This window comes from Anabas testudineus, chromosome 16 (genome assembly GCF_900324465.2).
Source record: "Anabas testudineus chromosome 16, fAnaTes1.2, whole genome shotgun sequence".
Classification (NCBI taxonomy): Eukaryota; Metazoa; Chordata; class Actinopteri; order Anabantiformes; family Anabantidae; genus Anabas; species Anabas testudineus.
In genome coordinates this window covers 294,749-314,748 of record NC_046625.1, presented here as the reverse complement: position 1 = coordinate 314,748, position 20,000 = coordinate 294,749, and the positions used below count along the sequence as shown (strand labels likewise).

The following is a 20,000-nucleotide window of genomic DNA, read 5'->3' as shown; positions in this document are numbered from 1 at the left end:
CTTTGATTAAAAAGTTGATTGGAGAGGGGAAAACCTATAAAGAGGTGCAAAAAATGATAGGCTGTTCAGCTAAACTTTTAGGTCTAGTCTTAAATGTAGAGAGGGTGTCTGCCTCCAGAACCTGAACTGGGAGCTGGTTCCACAGGAGAGGGGCTTGGTAGCTAAAGGCTCTGCCTCCCATTCTACATTTGGAAACTCTAGGAACCACAAGTAAACCTGCAGTCTGAGAACGGAGAGTTCTGCTTGGAAGATATGGAACTATGAGGTCTTTAAGATAAGATGGAGCCTGATTATTAAGGGATTTATAAGTGAGGAGAAGAATTTTGAAGAATTGTAGAATGTTGTTAAAGAATCATGGAGTGGAATAACAGCTGAAAGGTGCCACAGGTTGGTCGACTCCATGTCACACAGATGTGAAGCAGTTAGAAAAACTGTGGTCATACAACTAAATATTAGTTTAGTGATTCACAGGATTGTTAAATCCTAGAAACAAAAGTGTTTGTACAAAATAGTTTGAGTTTGTACAGTCAACGGCAAACACTGCTATTTTTTTCAACACCCCCCCACCCTCCCTTTCACAGCCTTAAGAGCTGCATATCATGAATGCTGGGTCTTGTTTGTTTTCTGAGAATCTACTGCACCTACTGGTAAGCAATAAAAAATCTACTAAAAACCTGGATTATTCTGGTTAGTCACATTGTACTGCTATGATTTTGAACAATACTGTGTATATGTGTCAGAAGTCAGAGCAAACAGAGGCTGTAAAACTTCATTAAGAATGTTCATGTTCCTTCAGTTCCACTGCAAACAGGAGCTGGTCACAGAACTCAGCTGGTTTCAATGACAGTTTGACTAAACACCAGAGCTCGTGTTGTAGCACACACTAAACAATCAGACCTTAACACGACAGTTTGGAAGAACACAGGATTTGTTTCATGATTCCTGTTGGTTTACTGGTTCTGAAACTGTATCTCTGTCTGCCCCCTCTCCATTAGTCCTGGCGTTCCCTTCCTACTTGTTGGGGATCCCTCAGAACGGTCTCTGCAGCAAACTCACCAGCAGGATTATGGACAGTAAGTGGGGCGGGAAGACAGAGTCCATCTCTGTCACTCTGAACACGGAGCAGGCCTGTTTCTCCAGAGACGCCCTGTCCAAAGCGCTGTACACTCGACTCTTCGACTTCCTCGTTGACGTCAGTTCACATCGACTCTCTGCACACGCTTTTTTTTTATTTCACTGTGACTTTACACTAGATGTATTAATGTATCTGTGTGTGTTTCAGTCTGTTAATAAAGCCATGCAGAAGCAGCAGGAGGAGCTCAACATGGGCGTGCTCGACATTTACGGCTTTGAGATCTTCCAGGTATCAACACATGCTGACAGAAACTAACACACAAAAAATCCCAAACATAGACCTAAAGTCTTCACTCCCAGATCAAGATAAGGCAGATTATTAATGACAAGCCAACATGTCTGCACTTTCCAAAAAGGTGAAAAACTGGCACAGTAGGAGCTGGATTATATCTGTGCTGAGATGTGGAGACAGGTTTCCGCTAAACCGTCCTAAACCATCTTGCTAAACCAACATTTATGTTACTGTCAAATAAAGAAGCTGCTGGAAACTACTTACTTACTCTTCGAAGAGGAATTTGCATGTGACAAATCTTTGCAGTAGTATGTGGATTCTGACTTGGTAGTTTGATTGATCACTTGTGTGCATCAGCTGTTAATGAATCTGTTTCTTTCTTCCAGCAAAACGGCTTCGAGCAGTTCTGCATCAACTTTGTCAATGAGAAGCTGCAGCAGATTTTTATCGAACTCACACTGAAGGCGGAACAGGTGACACGTCATCACATCGTGTGTTAGAGCAGTTCTGCCATAGATTTGGTAAAACACCCTATTTATTGAATAAAGGACAAAGACGAGACACACTGTGGTCTCTGCTAAAGAAAGACACAGAGAGGCCTCCTGACATGGCACTGCTGGTCAGACAAACTTCATCTCGCAGCCTTTTGCAGCATTTGTGTGTTTAAGAACCTGAACCTGGTCCAGTCTCCAGGGAGCGAACAAGACCTTTATTTCTGTTTCATGATCAGAAGGTTCCTGAATGAAAACGAAAGTGAACGTGTGTTTCTGTGTGCGCAGGAGGAGTACGTTCAGGAGGGGATCAAATGGACGCCCATCGAGTATTTCAACAACAAGGTGGTCTGTGACCTCATCGAATCCAAAGTGGTGAGTCAGCCAATTAGAGAACAGAACTCGGATGTGAACGGCTAACTGACGAAGACAGTGTTCAGGTCCCACCTCAGAAGTCATCTCTCTCCCATCTCTCTGATCTTTTTCCTAGAATCCACCTGGGATCATGAGCATCCTGGATGATGTCTGTGCTACGATGCACGCTAAAGGTGAGGGAGCAGACCAGACTCTGTTGCAGAAACTCCAGGGACAGATCGGATCCCATGAGCACTTTAGCAGCTGGAACAAAGGATTCATCGTCCACCATTATGCTGGGAAGGTATCAAGTACACACATTTACCTTTACAGGTGTTGTCTGTCTGTCACACATTCATTGACTCTACCTGTTCACCTGTCCAGGTGTCATACGATGTCAACGGTTTCTGTGAGAGGAACAGAGACGTGTTGTTCAACGACATCATTGAGCTCATGCAGAGCAGCGAGTTGTAAGTTACTGTTTCTGTGATGACTTCAGTTTTAAACCGTTTTGAGGATTCATGATGACTCGGTGCTGTGTTTGTTGTCAGTCCGTTCATCAGAGCTCTATTCCCTGAGAACCTTGAGGCCGAAAAGAGAGGGCGTCCAACCACAGCTGGCAGCAAGATCAAGGTGAGACAAGGAACACCTGCCCTTTTTGATGGACAGTTGGAGACCAACCAAGTCATTCGGGAGTTCCAGACGAGAGCTGGTTTCACACACTTGGGAGATAAAGATACAGATTTTTTCTAAATCTTTCCAAAATCTTATTTTTGTCTGTAATCGTTAAGAAATACCGGTGAATCTTTTAGAAACCTAGTCCTGGATCAAAAATGGAACCAGTACCCCAAAAACCAGATACGCAAAGATTGTGATGTCACTAAAGTTAATAGATGGCTGTGTGTGGTTGCACCTGCAGGTTCTCAGCCTGTAGCACAGCTACAACTAATAAGCCTGTCCTCCTGACCCCTTTTAGAAACAAGCTAACAATCTGGTCCAGACCCTGATGAAGTGCACCCCTCACTACATCCGCTGCATCAAACCCAATGAGACCAAACGTCCCCGGGACTGGGAGGAGAACCGGGTAAGACATCAGGTGGAGTACCTGGGTCTTCGAGAGAACATCAGAGTCCGTCGAGCTGGTTATGCCTACCGCAGAGTCTTCAGCAAGTTCCTGCAGAGGTCAGAGGTCAAACACTCTGTACATACCTATGAAAATGCAGTGCTGTGAGAAGATCTTCAGTTCCCTGCTGAATTTGTGTTTTTGTTTTGAAACCATTCTGAGACCAGGGAGGGTCCAGGAGTCTTTCACAGCACTCTACATGCATATGTCCTGCTGCATCTAACACGCTAACTCGTGTGCTGCAGGTACGCCATCCTGACCAAGGAGACCTGGCCTCAATGGAGGGGCGAGGAACGTCGAGGAGTTCTGCACCTCCTTAAATCTGTCAACATGGACCAGGACCAGTTCCAGCTGGGCAAGACCAAGGTCTTCATCAAAGCTCCAGAATCGGTATGTTCAGGGACTAAAATTTCCTTTTCTCTGAAGCACAACAGCAGGAGTCCTGGATTATTTCTTTCTAGGTCTGTGGAAGGTCTTTAATGAGCCTCAAAATTTGTTGCTATGGAGATAAGAAAATTATCAGTGAGTTTATTTGTCGAGTTCTGTTTTTCATACAGTTGAATTCTGGCTATTGTAGTCGCTAGCATTCCCCAGGGTCTGTCTCTATTTTTATGTTTGGGTCTCTGACGTGTTCTTGTCTCTGAAGCTCTTCCTGTTGGAGGAGATGAGAGAGAGAAAGTACAACGGTTTTGCTCGGGTCATCCAGAAGGCCTGGCGTAAACACGTCGCTGTCCGAAAGTACGTCAAGATGAGGGAGGAAGGTGAGTCCAAGTCTGATTTAAGGTGTTAGCACTCAGGTCTCACCCTCAGACCTGACTCCCACTTCCTAATCTAATCAGTTTATCTCAGTTTATGTCGACTATCTTAAAGTAACTCAGAGATCCTGTATTTTACCTAAAGTGATCAAGTCCAGTAGACATAGGACCAAATGTTTATGTGCTGTAATTAAGGCCACTGCCCTGTGGTTGTTCGCGATGGTGAAATTGTCATTAACCATTAGCAGTCTAGGCTTTTTTTCTTTTTTTTGGCCGTTGGCTGTATCGCTCTTGTTTTTAAGTTACGCTATCTTGAACTGGTCATGTGATCTGATCAAGCCGGCATGATGGTAGACTCCTAAATGTTAACATCTGTCAGTATGTATAAGTTGTTCTATATAAAGACAGACTATAAAAGTCTAAAACTTTAGTCTAATCTCTGCGTTAGCACTAAAACCAGGTTTCCCACCACAGAGCTGAGATTATTGCTTATTATGGTTAATGTTAGATTTATCTGCAGCTTCACTGTCTGTAACCTACTTCAGATTTATTAGTTCACAGTTTTTACCATCTCAGCAGTTAAATGTATTTGTTCCATTTTAAGTTTTAACAACACTCCCCCATTATACATGCTTCTGTCTTGACTGCTCTAATGGTCTTGTAACAGAAATAAATAAAAACCTGTCAATAAATGACCACTGGTCCAAAATGCCGCAACAGGAATAGAGCATGTCCTCCCAGTTTAAGATCTTTACACAAGCCTTTGAATTTTAAAACGGATTCTAAGATCAAATTTTTTTTTAACATTTAAACATTTTATGGTCTAGTTCGAGAAAATATTTGTAAACTGTGATCCCCATGTGAACTTCACATGATCTGAGATTGTCTAGCAGGAACCTTCTGTGTCTACAAAACAAGGATGGAGCTTATTCAGGACGAGCTGCTCTGTTACAGATACAATCTTAAACTGGTTCCCCTTAATTATTTACCTGATTGTCCTATGTTTTGGATTTTACTTGACTTTAGTCTCTACACATTGTAAGGATATCTCAGCTGTATTTATTCACACCTTTGACTCCATAAAGCTCTTTGTAATTTCACATGTTGACAAGTGTCTTGCTAACAGAAGTTAGTTATTATACAAGGTCTCTAAAACTGCTGCTTTACACTGTTTTGTGCAGCTTTTCGCAGGTGGAAAAGAGAGTTGAGATTTGAAGTATAAAAAAGAACCCATGTAAACCACACAGGGGCGCTATAATTGAACATAGGTCACACATGAAAACCTTAATGTTGCTTTGTAAGTGTTGCCAGAAAAAGTGCTAGACTCCTGATCAAAACCACCACAGTTTCACAAAAAGCCTAAGGAGTAATGCTGAAAGAAGACAGAAACTTTTCTGGTTTATGCTTTTTTTTAACTAATGAAGCTGATTGTAAATGTTTGACTTGTGGGCTTTGATTTTTTTTTTCTCCTACATTTTTTCATTTGAATAAATAGTAGATAGTTTCATTTTATCTTAGTAAATAGTGTCTAACAGTGATCAGACAAAGTCCAATTTAAGAGAAATTAATTTCAGACCCCACAGATTTATGGTCCCAAACAACCAACCAGCAGCTTGGAAACCAGTCTCGTCAACAACTGACCCATTAATGCCAGGTTTGTTTTGGTGTTTCCTGTTTCTTTCAGCTTCTGACGTCCTGTTGAACAAGAAGGAGCGCCGCAGAAACAGCATCAACAGGAACTTTATGGGCGATTATATCGGGACAGACAACCATCCAGAGATCAGACAGTTTGTCGGCCGCAGAGAGAGGATCGACTTTGCCGACATTGTGGTGAAGTACGACCGAAGATTCAAGGTATAATCTCAGCTGAGCAGATCTGATTAATGCCACATCCCGTTTCTTCCCTCTGTCCTTAACGGAAATAATTTCACTGAATTCAAACCAAGAGTGGACAAAAAAGTCCATCTGAGCTGATAATCCACAGAATCCATGAGCACAAAGTGAAAGCTTCACACTTCATAGCTTTCAGATGCAGTTTTTTTTTATTTATCTTTTTAGTTTTCTCCTTTTTTCTGCTTTCATCAGAAAGTTCAGGCACCAGACCAGGTAAATCCAGCTCCCCGGTTCTGTTTCACTCTGGGTTGCTTTCGAGTCCCATGGCAAGAATTTAAAATGAACCTAAGGCTCAGATGCCAAAGGCTCCAGGCTGATTCTGGCCAATCAGTGTTCCCTGCTAATCTGCTGCCTGGTTTTATCAGAATTCACCAGACTCCATTTAAAATAATCCTTCTGACTGAACTCTCCGCAGACAGTCAAACGTGACCTGATCCTGACCCCGAACTTTCTGTACCTGATTGGTCGAGAGAAGGTGAAACAAGGTCCGGATAAAGGCCAGATCCAGGAGGTTCTCAAGAGGAAGATTGAGATCAACAAGGTCCAGTCTGTGTCCCTGAGGTACATCAGCAGAACTAGATGTGGAACCATGACCAAAAGTAGAACTAGAACTATCTACAGGGACTGTTACAACTGGAACTAGAACTAAAGTAGAATTCAAACTAAGAGTAGCACTCGGGTCAGAGCCAAAACTGGATCCACAACTACAGTGGCAAGAAAAACTTTGTGAACCTTTTGGAATTTCATGGTTTTCTGCATTAATTAGTCATAAAATGTGCTCCGATCTTCATCTAACTCACAACAATAGAAAAACACAGTCTGCTTAAAATAATAGTACACAAACATTATATGTTTTCATGTTTTTATTGAACATAACACGTAAACATTCACAGTGCAGGGTGGAAAAAGTATGTGAACCTTTGGACTTAATAACTGGCTGACTGGTCTTTGGCAGCAATAACCAAACGTTTCCTAGTTGCAGATCAGACCTGCACCATGATCTGGAGTAATTTTGGACCACTCCTCTTCACAAAACTGTTTCAGTGTAGAATATTCTTGGCATGTCTGGTGTGAATGACTCTCTTAAGGTCATACTACAGCATTTCAATCGGGTTGAGGTCAGGACTCTGATTGGGCCACTCCAGAAGGTGTATTTTGTTCTGTTGAATCTATTCTTTTGTTGAATTACTTGTACTGTATGCTTTGGATCATTGTTCTGTTGCATCACCCATCCTCTGTGGAGCTTCAGTTGGCGGACAGATGGTCTTACGTTTCCCTGCAAAATGTCTTGATAAACTCTGGCATTCATTTTTCCATCAATGACATCTATCCAATCCATCTAGGCCCTGAGGCAGCAAAGCAGCCCCAAACCATGATGCTCCCTCCGCCATGTATCGGAGATACATTGTGTAACCCTTTCCAGCTTCATGCAAGTCAACAATTCTTGTTCGGTTTTCTGAGAGATCTTTTCTGCGAGGCATGGTTTACATCAGGCAGTGCTTCTTGAAACCAGTAAACCCAAAACTGGTGTGTGTTTTTAAAGGGCAGGACAGCTTTCAGCAACACATCCAATATCATCACATTGATTGGACTCAAGGTTGGCTCACTCCTGGCTCCAATTAGCTCTTGGTGAAGTCATTAGGCTAGGTGTTCACATAGTTTTTCCACCCTGCACTGTGAATGTTTACATGTTATGTATAATAAAAACATGAAAATATATTATGTTGTGTACTAATATTTTAAGCAGACTTTGTTTTTCTATTGTTGTGACTTAATGAAGATCAGAGCACATTTTATGAACAATTAATGCAGAAAACCATGAAATTCCAAGTTAATAAGTTTTTCTTGCCACTGTATAAGTCAAAACTAGAACCAGGACTAGAAGTAGAACTAGAAATAGAATCAGAAGTACAATTAGAAATAGAATCAGAGTTGGAAGCTAAAAATAGAGCTAGTCTAGGTTCAGAACCGGCACTGGGACCACGACCAGAAATAAAACAATAACTGGTAATAGAAGTATACCGGAAACCAGAATCAGGGTTACAAGTACAACTAGAAAAAAATCTGAAATCAGGGCTAGAACCAGAATTAGAAATTGTACATTTATTTGATTAGAAGCAAAACGGAACCAGGGGAGAACTAGAATTGTGACCAGAATCGAAACTGTGACCAGAACCAGAACTTAATTTGTCTGATCATCTCTCTGCTGCCCCGGTCCATCAGCACTCTGCAGGACGACTTTGTCATCATCCATGAGGAGGAATATGACAGCGTTTTGCAGAGCGTCTTCAAGACCGAGTTCCTCAGTCTGTTGGTGAAACGTTATCAAGACAAAACTCAGAAGAAGCTGCCGCTTAAATTCAACAACCTGTCAGTACCAGTACCAGACCTTTTTATTCTGCTTTTATAAAACCGGATCAGATGATTTTCAGGACTAACGGTCCCGTCTGTGTTATCCTTCAGTCTGGAGTTTAAGGTGAAGAAGGGCAGCTGGGGTCCCTTCAGCTCTTCAGGGTCCAGACAGATCCAGTTCCAGATAGGTCAAGGGGACAGTGCTGTACAGAAGCCAAGTGGGAAGGTTCTGCAAGTCTCGATTGGACCGGGTCTGCCCAAAAACTCCAGTAAGTTCTGACCTGAAGCTGTCACTTAAGATTCAAGATTCAAAAAACTTTATTAAATTGTTTTGGAAATTGTTTTGCCTCATTACCATTGTTCTCAACACAGACAGAACCAACATAAATACACATAACCAATAACATCAATACAGAAAAACTCAATATATATATATAGAATATGTAAAATAGATAAATGAAATTGGGTCAATATATAAACTCTATGTGGATTGACAGCAAGTGTATGACACAACTATCATCTCAACTAAGCAAAGAGTAGTTGCTCGTGTATCTTTAAGGTATCTCTACTGAGTTTGTGAAGTTAATGAACTTTATACCTTTTAATCCACATTTCTGTATGAAACACTGAGCATTTACTCAACTCCATTTGTCTGAGAGCTGTAGTTACTACAGTCAGATTACTTTTTCTCATACCCTTCCAGTCCAGTGAAAACTTACTCTAATCTAATAAAATGCTAAATACACATTAATGAACACAGTAATATAAGTCTATAAATATCAATTATTATTCATGTAAACAAATACTTTTACTTTTGGTACTAAGTACTTTGTACTAAGCATAATTTGATGCTTATACTTTCATTTGAGTAAAGATTTGAATGCAGGTGTTTTACTTGTAACTGTACTGTGATATGCATATGTAAAGATGGGAGTAGAGTACTTCTTTCGCTGTGCAGGGCCGACGAGGAAGGACAACCGCAAGAGTCGCTACATAGGAAACCAGGCTCCACGCACTAACCAGTACAACTCAGGTACTAGTTTCAGAGCCTTCAGTTGTTCTCTTCTCCTGCTGCTCCTGTAAGTTGGTTTCATATGTTTGGGTTGTGTTTTTGTCCAGCTCAACGCTCCAGAGGCAGTGCTGCTTCCAGAGGAGGCTCATACTCCAGAGGGTCCATGCTGAGGCAGCAGTCCAGCATGGAGCAGCCTAGTCTGCCCTGCATCCAGAGCCAGCGTCGCCCCAACAGCCGCCCACCCCAAAACCACGACATGGGCTTCATGGATGTCCCAGAGCAGGGTGCCGCAGGGTGAGGCTGCTGGGAGATACCCAGTCCAACCAGTAAAGGCAGAGCCACCAGTATAACTGTAACCAGTAAGAGGGCAGAGGGTTACCAACTGTAGTTCAACCAGCCAGTACAGTCACTCCCAGTTTTTAAAATACAGAACGGAAGCGAAACTTCCTATGTACAGAACAGGTTTCTCTTCTGTCTATCCTTTCCTATCCTACATGGAAAACCAGTCCTGGAACCAGAGTACTGCGAAGTATCATTATTGATAAATCAATCATCACAGTGTTACTTAATAATATTAGCTCATCATAAATATTTCTAAATACAATACACAGCACTCAAATCCTCTATCGTCGTGCCTGTCCCCAAAATGTCAGCTGCTTCCTGTCTCAACAATTACAGCCCAGTCACTCTGACAATGGTAAACATGAAGTGGTTTGAGAGGATTTGTCCTGAAGTACATAAAGGACGTCATCCCCCCTGGTCTGGATAGCTATCAGTGCGCCTACAGGGAGTAGGGAATCAAGCTACAGAGAACTCAGTCTGACTAACAATACACACAGCCCTGTCACACCTGGAGCATCCTAACACCTACGCTAAGAAGCTATTTGTTGACTTCAGCTCTGCTTTCAATACTGTGATTCTGGATAAGCTAGTGCTGAAGCTGCATAACCTGGGACTGGCCACTTCACCGTGTCTCTGGATCCAGGACTTTCTCCCTAACAGGCTTCAGGAGGTGAGAGTCGGGGACCAGGTTTCATCCACACTGTTCCTGAATACAGGGACCCCAAAGGGTTGTGGTCCAGCCCTTTTCTTCAGACACAACTGCTCTACCATGCACTCCACAGACACTGTTGTAAAGTTTGCGGACTACACCATCGTGGTGGTTCTCATAACAGACAATGATAAGACTCACTACAGGGAGGAGGTCCAGCCCCTGACGGAATGGTGTTCTGTGAGCAGTCCTCAGCCCCATGTTTGTCTTGTTGCCGTTTTATGTAGCACCATGGTTCTGGAGAAACGTTGTCTCATTTCACTATGTACTGCTTCAGCTATATGTGGTTGGAATGACAATAAAGCTTCTTGACTTGACTTGACTTGAACAACCTCGTTCTGAACACTAGCAAGACCAAGGAGGTCACTGTTGACTACAAGAGTTCCAAGAAGACGGAGCACGCCCCCCCTTCTCATACATGGGCAGACAGTGGAGCGTGGGGACAACATCAAATTCCTGGGCATCCACATCACATCTGATCTCACTTGGTCTCTGCACACAGCACACCTGGTGAAAAAGGTTCAACAGAGACTTTTCTTCCTTGGAAAGTTGAAACAAGCTGGACTTTCTCTTTCTCTTGACTGCTCGCACATTTTTACAGGGCCTCTGTCTGGGGAAAAACAGTGTGGTACGAGATTCATTACGGCAGAGGACAGAAAACACTTAGTTGGTGAGAACAGCTCAAGGGACCATAGGATGTCCTCTACGGGACATGGACTGGAGTGTATGCTAGCCGGTTCCGGAAGAAGGCCAGCTGTGTCGCTGCAGATCCCACCCATCTGAGTCATGGACTGTTTGTGTTTGTGCCTTCCTTCACGGGAGGGACACAGAACCATAAGGACTAAAACTGGCAGACTGAAACAGAGCTTCTTTCTGAAATCAATCTCCCTTCATACATCCACACACACCTCCCCTCCTAAACACACACTTGAAGTGACGTATGACCCACCTGTATGACTACTGGTGCTACTCATCGTCTATTTGCACATGCTGGTTTTTTTACTCTATTTATTGTTTATAACTGTTGTTATCTATGTTTTTTATTTCTCTTTGACTAGATCTACCAAGAGAAACATCATTATGTGTTTGCAAAATGACGATAAAGAATTATTATGTCTAATCCCCGCGTGTTGCCTGCAGGCTGCAGAGGCGGCGGTCGAAGGAGGTGAAACCAGTTCCAGGAGCAGGTCTCCCTAAACCGGCTCCCAGACCAAAGCCTCGGTCTCCTCAGTGCAGAGCTCTGTACGCGTACGATGCCCAGGACACAGATGAGCTGAGCTTCAACGCTGATGACATCATCGAAATACTCACTGAGGGTATGGCTGGTGTTGTTGCTACTCCTAATACAACTCATACTGCTGTTTCAGTGCTGTTATGCTACTGCTGCCGTTACTTGTACTGCCATTAGTAGATTACTACTGTTACTGTTGGTACTCCTACTGATACTGTTGTCAGTACTATTGTTATGGCTACTACTACTACTACTAAAGCTACAGCTATAGTTACTGTTTCTTTAACTGCTGATACTACTGTCACTAATACTGCTACTACGACTACCATCAAACACACTGTGGAATTACTAAAAAAGATGTTCATTTAAATGTACGTCTGTGTTTCCTTCTTAACTTACCGATCCAGACTTGATGTCGGGATCTGGACCTGGTGTCCTGTCCTTCCAGATTCAGACTTGTCCCTGTTTGTGTCCTTAGATCCGTCTGGTTGGTGGTTTGGCCGGCTGCGGGGCAGAGAGGGGATGTTTCCCGGGAACTACGTGGAGAAGATCTAGATCTTCTGTTGGGGGTCTGAGGTCACAACCTGCTGCAGCAGCTGGGTTCAAAGGTCACCAGAGCCGTAAACACATCAGCTGAAAGGAAACAGCTGATCATTGAATAAGACAAAGTTAATTCATAAACAAAAACGTGCAATGGCTGTCAGTCATCCAGTGAACTTACTGTTCCCATAGGTCACAGGTCAGGTGTTCCACCTGCTCACTGCTGGACTGTGTCCTCGTAACTCTGTAAAAAGTCAGGTTAAACATCTAAGTGTGACGTCAGTCTCTGACGATGCCTATTATAAGTGTTACCGTGGGAACTGGAGCCCACGAGCGCAGCCTAAAGGCCGCAGTGTTCATTACAACCACAATATCTAAGTTGAATGTTTTTCTTTTGATTTAGATTTAATTAAGGTGAGAAATCTGCAAATATCTGTTGACGAGATGAACAGAAACTAAATGTCACACTGGAATGTTAAAAGATCAAATTTCTTTTTATTCTTCAGAATAAAATGTAAAATATTACAGATCACTGCTGTAAACATTAAAACTGACAAATCTTCAGATTTTATCTTGATCAAATAAAGCAACAAATTATGTTGAAAATAAAATAAAATATATTAATTACATAGTTTTCCAATAGTGACTTTCTTTTCCTCGTCTTTACAAGGTCTTTTTCTTTCTGGGAGTCGCTGAGTCCCACAAACAACTAGAAGAAAAACAGTTTGAGACGGAGCAGAAACAAATTTATTATTTTTATTTTATTAATTATTACATTGATTAGACAGACATACCACTGTTACTACCAGTTCTAGTATCATTACTACTGATACATCTAGGGTACATCAGGTTGAGTCATGGCAACTGGACTTCCTTTAGTTAGTTGAAACATTTTGCTACTCATCCAAGTAGCTTCTTCAGTCTGAAGATAGTTGGTTAGAGACCACAAACCATGACCCCTTCATCTTAAGGACAAAGGACACTCGTTTAAAGACTGTGGCGTTCAAATATTGGACAAAGAGGACAAGTGGTTTGAGAGAGGGGTGAGGGAAGCCTTGCATGTGCAAATCAACACTCAACCTCTCTCAACAGAGGTGGAGGACTTGGACACAACCTGTCTTCTATTTATCATGCTGCCCTTTCATCTATCCCCAAAAAGGCCAGAACCAGTTCACACCGTTAAGGTTGGACACACTTAACGTCCCATTTAGGTGTTACAAGGGGGTGGGCAGAGGTGTGATCATTACATCCTCCCCGTCCTTTGTTTCATCTAACGAGCCTATTCAGGCCAAGGGGTGGAGTGAAACCAAACCTGGAGGATAAATTAGTGTCTCTAACCAACTATCTTCGGACTGAAGAAGATACTTGATGAAACGTTTGAACTAACTAAAGGAAGTCCAGTTGCCATGACTCAACTTCCAAAAACTTCACCTGGACGACTGAGAATCTTCACCGACATACTGATACATCTACTATTAGTGAAACAGCTGGAACAGCTGGTACTGTTAATGGCAGTAATACTTACATAACAACACAGTAGCACCATCTGGAGTACTCTCACCATTACTGTTATTAGTAGTATCAGTAAATATTGCGGCAACATTAACGTTTTGTCATTTTACCTTCAGTTTGAAAACATTTCATGAGTGAAAGATGAATTTCATTAACAGTCCACAGATCAGTAAGAATTTGGACAGTAAATCCGGAGGATTTTCAGATAGAAGGACAAAGTCCAGGTTCGGTCCGAACTCAGGAACTTAACAGTCGTCTGAAAGTGAGGGACACTACATTACCCAGAGTTCCGTTGTTCAGCAGGATGTTGCTGCCTTCAGGTGCTGATGAAATGATGGTAATTTTCCTGTCGTTCCTGTTGCCTCTTTCAGAAACGGATTCTGACATAATGTTGTAATAAGGGGAAGTTTGAGGAAGAGGTTAACATTTCAAGAATACGTTAGGTCATATGTTTCTGAAATATTATCTCTTTCACAAATACTTTCTACTTAAATTACATTTTTTACTAAAAACATAAACAACGTGATCTTCATTTTATTATTATACTAATTTTTAACATTCATAACATTTTATATTTTCCTCATGGGCTTTGTTGTAGACATGCCGTTTCGTTTGACTTTTTTTCTTTTATATTAATTTATTAAAAACTGGGATCAACGTCGAACAGAAGTCGAACCTCTTCAGCCGGAAAAAGCTGAGTAAGTCCGAAGTTTTAAGCGTGTCCGTAAAGGCAGCTTGACCTTTTACCCGCCCGTCATCCTCACAGTCAGGCGTTCACGTTAAAGGCACCGAGTGTGTGACTGACAGCTGCTGTTCGGTGAGCCGGCTGGCACCGATTTACCGGGACCGTTAACCGGTCAGTGCAGCAGCTAGCGGGGGTCAGAGCTGGAGCGTTAGCCGCTAAAAGCTAAAAGGAGATGGAGGAGTTTCTGTCGAGCTGCCGCCGAACGGTGCAGGTAAAACCGTCACACACGGTGATCCGTTACCGTTAGCGTAGTTAGCTGGTTAGCTCGGGCGGTGTAGACCCAGCTCGACTTCCGGGGAGTTTCACCTTTCAAAATTAACTTCCGGTGACAAAAGAAATGAAAAGCATTTAAATTCATAATTAAACAAATGAAACAATGAAATTTTAGTAACGTGTGCCGTAAAACGTATTTAGGTTCTTTACTCAGGTAAAAGTAACTATACCACAGCCAGTACTGTACTTATATACTATCTTAGTATCAAAGGGTACTTTACTTTATACTTCAGTGTTTAAATGGAGTCAGATCAAAAATGAAAAATATGCAGTATTTAACAAATAATGAGAAAACAGTGGAAACATTAATTTCTGTGATAATTACAGGACTTATCGTTTCAGTTTCACTGTTCTTCACATAGTGTTAGATTCTGTTTTGTTCTGTGGTGTCAAAGTTTCTGGGAAACACTTAGATGACACCAGGGTCTGGATAAATCCAGATCCTGTTCCCAGTGTTCATGCGGAGGGTATTCGGCTTTCAGAAGCTGCACTCATTCACGTTGTGATGAGCTTTAACCCTGAACACCAACACTGCAGCTGTTGTGTGAACCTCTGAGACTCCTGCTGTGGTTACACACTGAAATCTGAGGTTAATGGAGATTATTTTATATATTATTTTCTCATTTCATAAATGAAACTGTCACTTGTGTCTCAGTTTAGTTTTTATTACACAATGCTCTGATTGACTTTTTGTAAACAACATTTTGAAAAAAGAAAAATGTTTAGCAGTGCGTTGTGCGTCTTCTATCCAGGCGAACACAGAACAGGGTCCAGGTTTCCATGTTGTTCTGGGGAACGAGGCCTGTGATGTGGACTCCATGGTCTCTGCTGTCGCCTACGCTTACTTCCTGTCTAAGGTGAGACCCGATCCATAAAACAGAAATATAGAACTCTTATTCTCACAGAGATCCCCCAACAACGCCACTCTGGAGCTCCACATTCAATTCAATTCAAGTTCCATTCAATTTCAATTCAGTTTTATTTGTATAGCGCCAAGTTACAACAGAAGTTATCTCAAGGCACTTTACAGTGTTTAAGGTTTAAGACCTTACAGAAAATATTTATACAAAAAAATTACATACAAGAAAACCCAACAATCCCATTTGAGCAAGCTTTAGGCAACAGTGGAGAGAAAAAACTCCCTTTAGAGGAGGAAACCTCCAGCAGAACCAGGCTCATGGTGGGCGGCCCTCTGCCTCGACCGGTTGGGGTGAGTGGAAAGAGAAGAGAGAAAAGAACAGCAGGCAATAAAGACAACAACAAGCATCAAGAACATTGGGCAGGTCAACTGGATTCTGGAGATGTACAGCTCCAGGCCGAGGATACCTGCTGAAAAGTACAGAGAGAGGGAGACAGAGAGGAGGAAACACAACTACAGGAGAGAGAAGACACAAAGTTAATGACATGAAATGGTAGAATTTGAATGGATAGAGGAGAAAGGAAAGAGGAGAGGAGCTCAGTTTATCAGTAGAGGTCCCCCAGCAGACTAAGCTATAGCAGCATAACTAAGAGATGGTTCAGAGTCACCTGATCCATCTCTAACTATAAGATTTATAAAAAAGGAAAGTTTTAAGTCTAGTCTTAAATGTAGAGACGGTGTCTGCCTCCAGAACCTGAACTGGGAGCTGGTTCCACAGGAGAGGGGTTTGGTAGCTCTGCCTCCCATTCTACATTTGGAAACTCTAGGAACCACAAGTAAACCTGCAGTCTGAGAACGGAGAGTTTTGCTTGGAAGATATGGAACTATGAGTTTTTTAAGATAAGATGGAGCCTGATTTATAAGTGAGGAGAAGAATTTTAAATTCAATTCTGGATTTTACAGGGAGCCAATGGAGAGAAATTAAAGTAGGAAACCTTTCTTAGAAATGATAAAACCTTCCCTGAGTTTCTTGAGAAACAGACACTTTCGTAGCAACTTTACGAAGCTTCACCCTCCCTCAAGACCACAAGACCTCCTGAAACACCTGAAATGCTGTCTCTGAGATTTTTAGGCCCAAACAGTATAACCTCTGCCACATTCAAATTTGGCTACTCAGCAGTGAAACCTGCTCTCTCTCACTCTCTCGCAGACTGCTCACAGTGAGATGCTCGCTCTCCCTCTGTTGAACATCGGCCAGTCAGACCTGCTCCTGCGCTCCGATAACATCTTCTTGCTGCAGCAGACCGGTCTGTCCCCAGACCTCCTGCTGTTCAGAGACCAGGTGGATCTGAGAGCTCTGCAGAGGGCCGGTCGTCTGCAGCTGACGCTGGTTGATCACAATGTCCTGCCCAGGTACAAAATCACCAGAGTCTGTCTCCTCAGATAAAAGTCAGGTAGATTACAGGTAAATGTTAGGACATCTGTCTGACCAGTCTGCATGTCTCTCCTGCAGTTCAGACAGCGACTTGGAGGGGGCAGTGGTGGAGGTGATTGACCATCACCTACTAGAGAGAGAGCCCTCTGCCTCCTGTCCCGTTACTGTTGAGATGGTGGGATCCTGCGCTACCTTGGTAACCGAACGCATCATTAAGAAAGCTCCACAGATCCTGGACCAGCAGCTCGCTCAGCTGCTCTATGGTAAACAGATGAACGCATCCACAGCATGCCTGATTGAGACAGTCCCCTTTGAGTAATTCATATGTTGTTGTCACCGAAGACATTTGGGCAACGCCAGGAAGCTTTTCTCCACTTTGAAGTCACTTCTCTACCCCCCCACCGCCTCTCTCACTACTGATGACTTTGACACCTTCTTTATCAATAAGGTGGCAGCCATCAGCTCCTAGTTCTCTTCTTCAGAGACTTACTACCAATGCCATCTAACAGTATATCTCTCACCTTGTTTGGTACTCTGAGGATGATTCATCCACCTTCCTCCTCTCAAACCATCCTACCACCTGTTCTCTAGATCCTATTTCCTCCACTCTCCTTCAAACAACTGCATCCACCCTAATCCCAGTCATTACACAAATCATTAACACATGTCCCATAACAGGCACCTTTCCCACCTCATTTAAGCAGGCCCAGTCTGGATTCAAGAGTGGTCACTCCACAGAACAGCACTCCTGAAGTTCTTGGAATCCCTGCAGGCTGCAAAAGCTGCGGCTCAGTCTTAATCTTACTTGATCTATCTGCAGCCTTTGACACAGTCAACCACCAGATCCTCCTGTCTGCACTCTCTAAACTGGGCATCAGTGGTACAGCTCTGACCTGGCTCCGGTCTTACTAGTCTGGATGACTTTCAAGGTATATTGACAGGGACAACTTTCTTGTCTCACTGCCTCTCCACTGGTGTGCTGAAGGGCTCAGTCATTGGTCCTCTACTCTTTTCAATCTATGCTACATCTCTAGGTTCCATCATCCAGTCGCATGGTTTTTCATATCATTGCTATGCTGACGACACACAGCTCTTCCTGTCCTTTCCACCAGATGACTCCACTGTCTCATTACGCATCTCTGCCTGGATGAGACAGAGGTTCTTGTTTTTCCAGCCAGACCTACAATACAACATAATACTGGTTCATTCACCACACAGCAAAAGTTCCCCAGCAAAGCTCTGTGGTTCCACGTCTGTGCGCTCAGCAGCTTCACTCCCAGTTTTCAGAAATCTGCTCAAAACAGAACTATTCTGCAACTTTTTCTGTACTTAAATCTTCTTCTTCCTATAGGACTTTGCATTAAAGTTCGTCTCCTTGACTTAGATTGTTTGGCTTTTTAGACCTGCAGATAAAATACTTGTAAGTCACTTTGGACAAAAGTGTCTGATAAATGACTAAATGTAAAAACACTGTGATGAGAAGAACATTTTGAATTTCAGCTTTTTGCTGCTTAAGCATAAAAAAATATGATGATTGACCCAAACTTTAAATAAGTTGCTAAAACTTGAACATTTGGTTTCAGTAACTGCATCAAACCTGTGACTCACTGACACCAAACTGTTGATTTCTTCTACAGATTTTTCCTGCAGCCTCCTTCAGTTGTTGTTTGTTTTTGAGGGGTTTTTTACTTTTTATTCCCTCTTCAGTTGGGTTGTGGACTGCTGACTCACCTGTCTGGTCTCAAACCTTCCATTGTGAAGTCTTGTGTTGAGTTGTTGGTGTCTCTGTAATTCTGTGATTTAACTCAGGAATATCTTAACTTTACTGAGTAAAATGTCTCTGACTTTAATGAGCAGAATTTGAATTGATACTGATTAACTGCTCTGTGTGGTTGTAGCGACGGTGGTGTTGGACTGTGTGAACATGGCTCCTGCAGCAGGTAAAGTGACTCCTAAAGACAGTCAGTACGCGGCAGCGTTGGAGACGCGGTTCCCGGCTCTGCCACTGAGGGGCGCTCTCTTCCAGGCTCTGCAGAATGCCAAGTTTGATGTCTCAGGTGAGTCACAGGGTCTGTACTCATCTGTACCAGAGAATGACTGGTAGTAAACATATTTGTACTGAGGATAAACTCTAAGAAATTAATCACAGCTGTGCAAGTAGATATAAACTAGTCCTATCGTATGTTCGGAGTATTTAATGCAGCATTTAGAAGTATTTACTGAAGAATTTCAAAGAGTTTGTCAAATTTCCAAGTATTATGCAATATTTTGCACCACTGGAAATATATTTGAGTATTCATTATAGTATTTTATCTGCAGGTCTGAACACTGATCAGATGTTATTGAAGGACATGAAAGTCGTTTCAGGAAGTTTAAATATCGCCGTCTCTGTTCTCTACATCCCACTGGAGGTCAGTCATTACTACACACTAGAGCAGTAGACTGCCGTTTCTCATTCAGTTTGAATTTCATGAACATTGTTTTGTTGTTATGTTTTTTTAGGAGTTCCTACAGAGGGCGGAGCTGGACGCGGAGCTATCAGGTTTCTGTCAGAAATTTGGATTTGATTTGCTGCTGCTGATGACAATCTCCTTCACTGAGAGCAAAGAACCAATCAGAGAGCTCGCTGTGTTCAGCCTCAGCACTGGATGCAGGGAACAGGTACACACAGATACTGCATTAGTACACATTCAGTACAGTGCAGTAATACATACAGAGGTAGTTGTTTAACCTTTTTTAATCCTTTTAACCCCACATAAAGTGATAAAACCGCATCAGACATCACACTGTTCCTCAAACTGGATAAGAGGAACGTTATTAATCAAATGAGACCAAAACATCACACAATCTGTCACACAGTCCAGACTGACATCAACATCTCTTCTTCTGTGGTCTTCAGAAATCTCACTTCTACAAATCTTTGTTTGCAAGATCAGACTGATGGTGAGGACCCAGATTTCTCTGTGTTAGATAAGACCGGACCTCCCAGACCCACAGCTGATCCTCAT

General features: G+C 42.5%; 2 protein-coding genes across 3 annotated transcripts in view; both read left to right on the top strand.

The window, feature by feature from the left end:
- The window catches only part of myo1eb (myosin IEb), a 27,515-nt gene extending 14,718 nt beyond the window's left edge, over positions 1-12,797 (top strand). The window contains exons 10-27 of one of the 2 annotated variants that reach the window (XM_026373073.1): positions 996-1,192; positions 1,283-1,363; positions 1,753-1,839; positions 2,146-2,232; positions 2,348-2,515; positions 2,596-2,681; positions 2,763-2,844; positions 3,188-3,393; positions 3,580-3,724; positions 3,981-4,095; positions 5,774-5,943; positions 6,398-6,543; positions 8,206-8,352; positions 8,446-8,603; positions 9,293-9,367; positions 9,454-9,640; positions 11,538-11,713; positions 12,107-12,797. In XM_026373073.1, the coding sequence (XP_026228858.1) occupies positions 996-1,192; positions 1,283-1,363; positions 1,753-1,839; positions 2,146-2,232; positions 2,348-2,515; positions 2,596-2,681; positions 2,763-2,844; positions 3,188-3,393; positions 3,580-3,724; positions 3,981-4,095; positions 5,774-5,943; positions 6,398-6,543; positions 8,206-8,352; positions 8,446-8,603; positions 9,293-9,367; positions 9,454-9,640; positions 11,538-11,713; positions 12,107-12,183 (2,390 nt within the window). In that variant the 3' untranslated portion in view covers positions 12,184-12,797. Of the gene's footprint in view, positions 1-995; positions 1,193-1,282; positions 1,364-1,752; positions 1,840-2,145; positions 2,233-2,347; positions 2,516-2,595; positions 2,682-2,762; positions 2,845-3,187; positions 3,394-3,579; positions 3,725-3,980; positions 4,096-5,773; positions 5,944-6,397; positions 6,544-8,205; positions 8,353-8,445; positions 8,604-9,261; positions 9,368-9,453; positions 9,641-11,537; positions 11,714-12,106 lie in introns of those variants that run through there. The other variant, XM_026373074.1, reaches the window with a different exon arrangement.
- Positions 12,798-14,430: 1,633 nt separating this feature from the next.
- prune (prune exopolyphosphatase) overlaps positions 14,431-20,000 on the top strand; it is a 6,960-nt gene continuing 1,390 nt past the window's right edge. Inside the window, exons 1-7 of the mRNA XM_026373357.1 lie at positions 14,431-14,636; positions 15,451-15,555; positions 16,768-16,970; positions 17,071-17,255; positions 18,891-19,049; positions 19,312-19,403; positions 19,495-19,653. Of these exons, the coding sequence (XP_026229142.1) occupies positions 14,598-14,636; positions 15,451-15,555; positions 16,768-16,970; positions 17,071-17,255; positions 18,891-19,049; positions 19,312-19,403; positions 19,495-19,653 (942 nt within the window). The 5' untranslated portion in view covers positions 14,431-14,597. The remainder of the gene's footprint in view (positions 14,637-15,450; positions 15,556-16,767; positions 16,971-17,070; positions 17,256-18,890; positions 19,050-19,311; positions 19,404-19,494; positions 19,654-20,000) is intronic.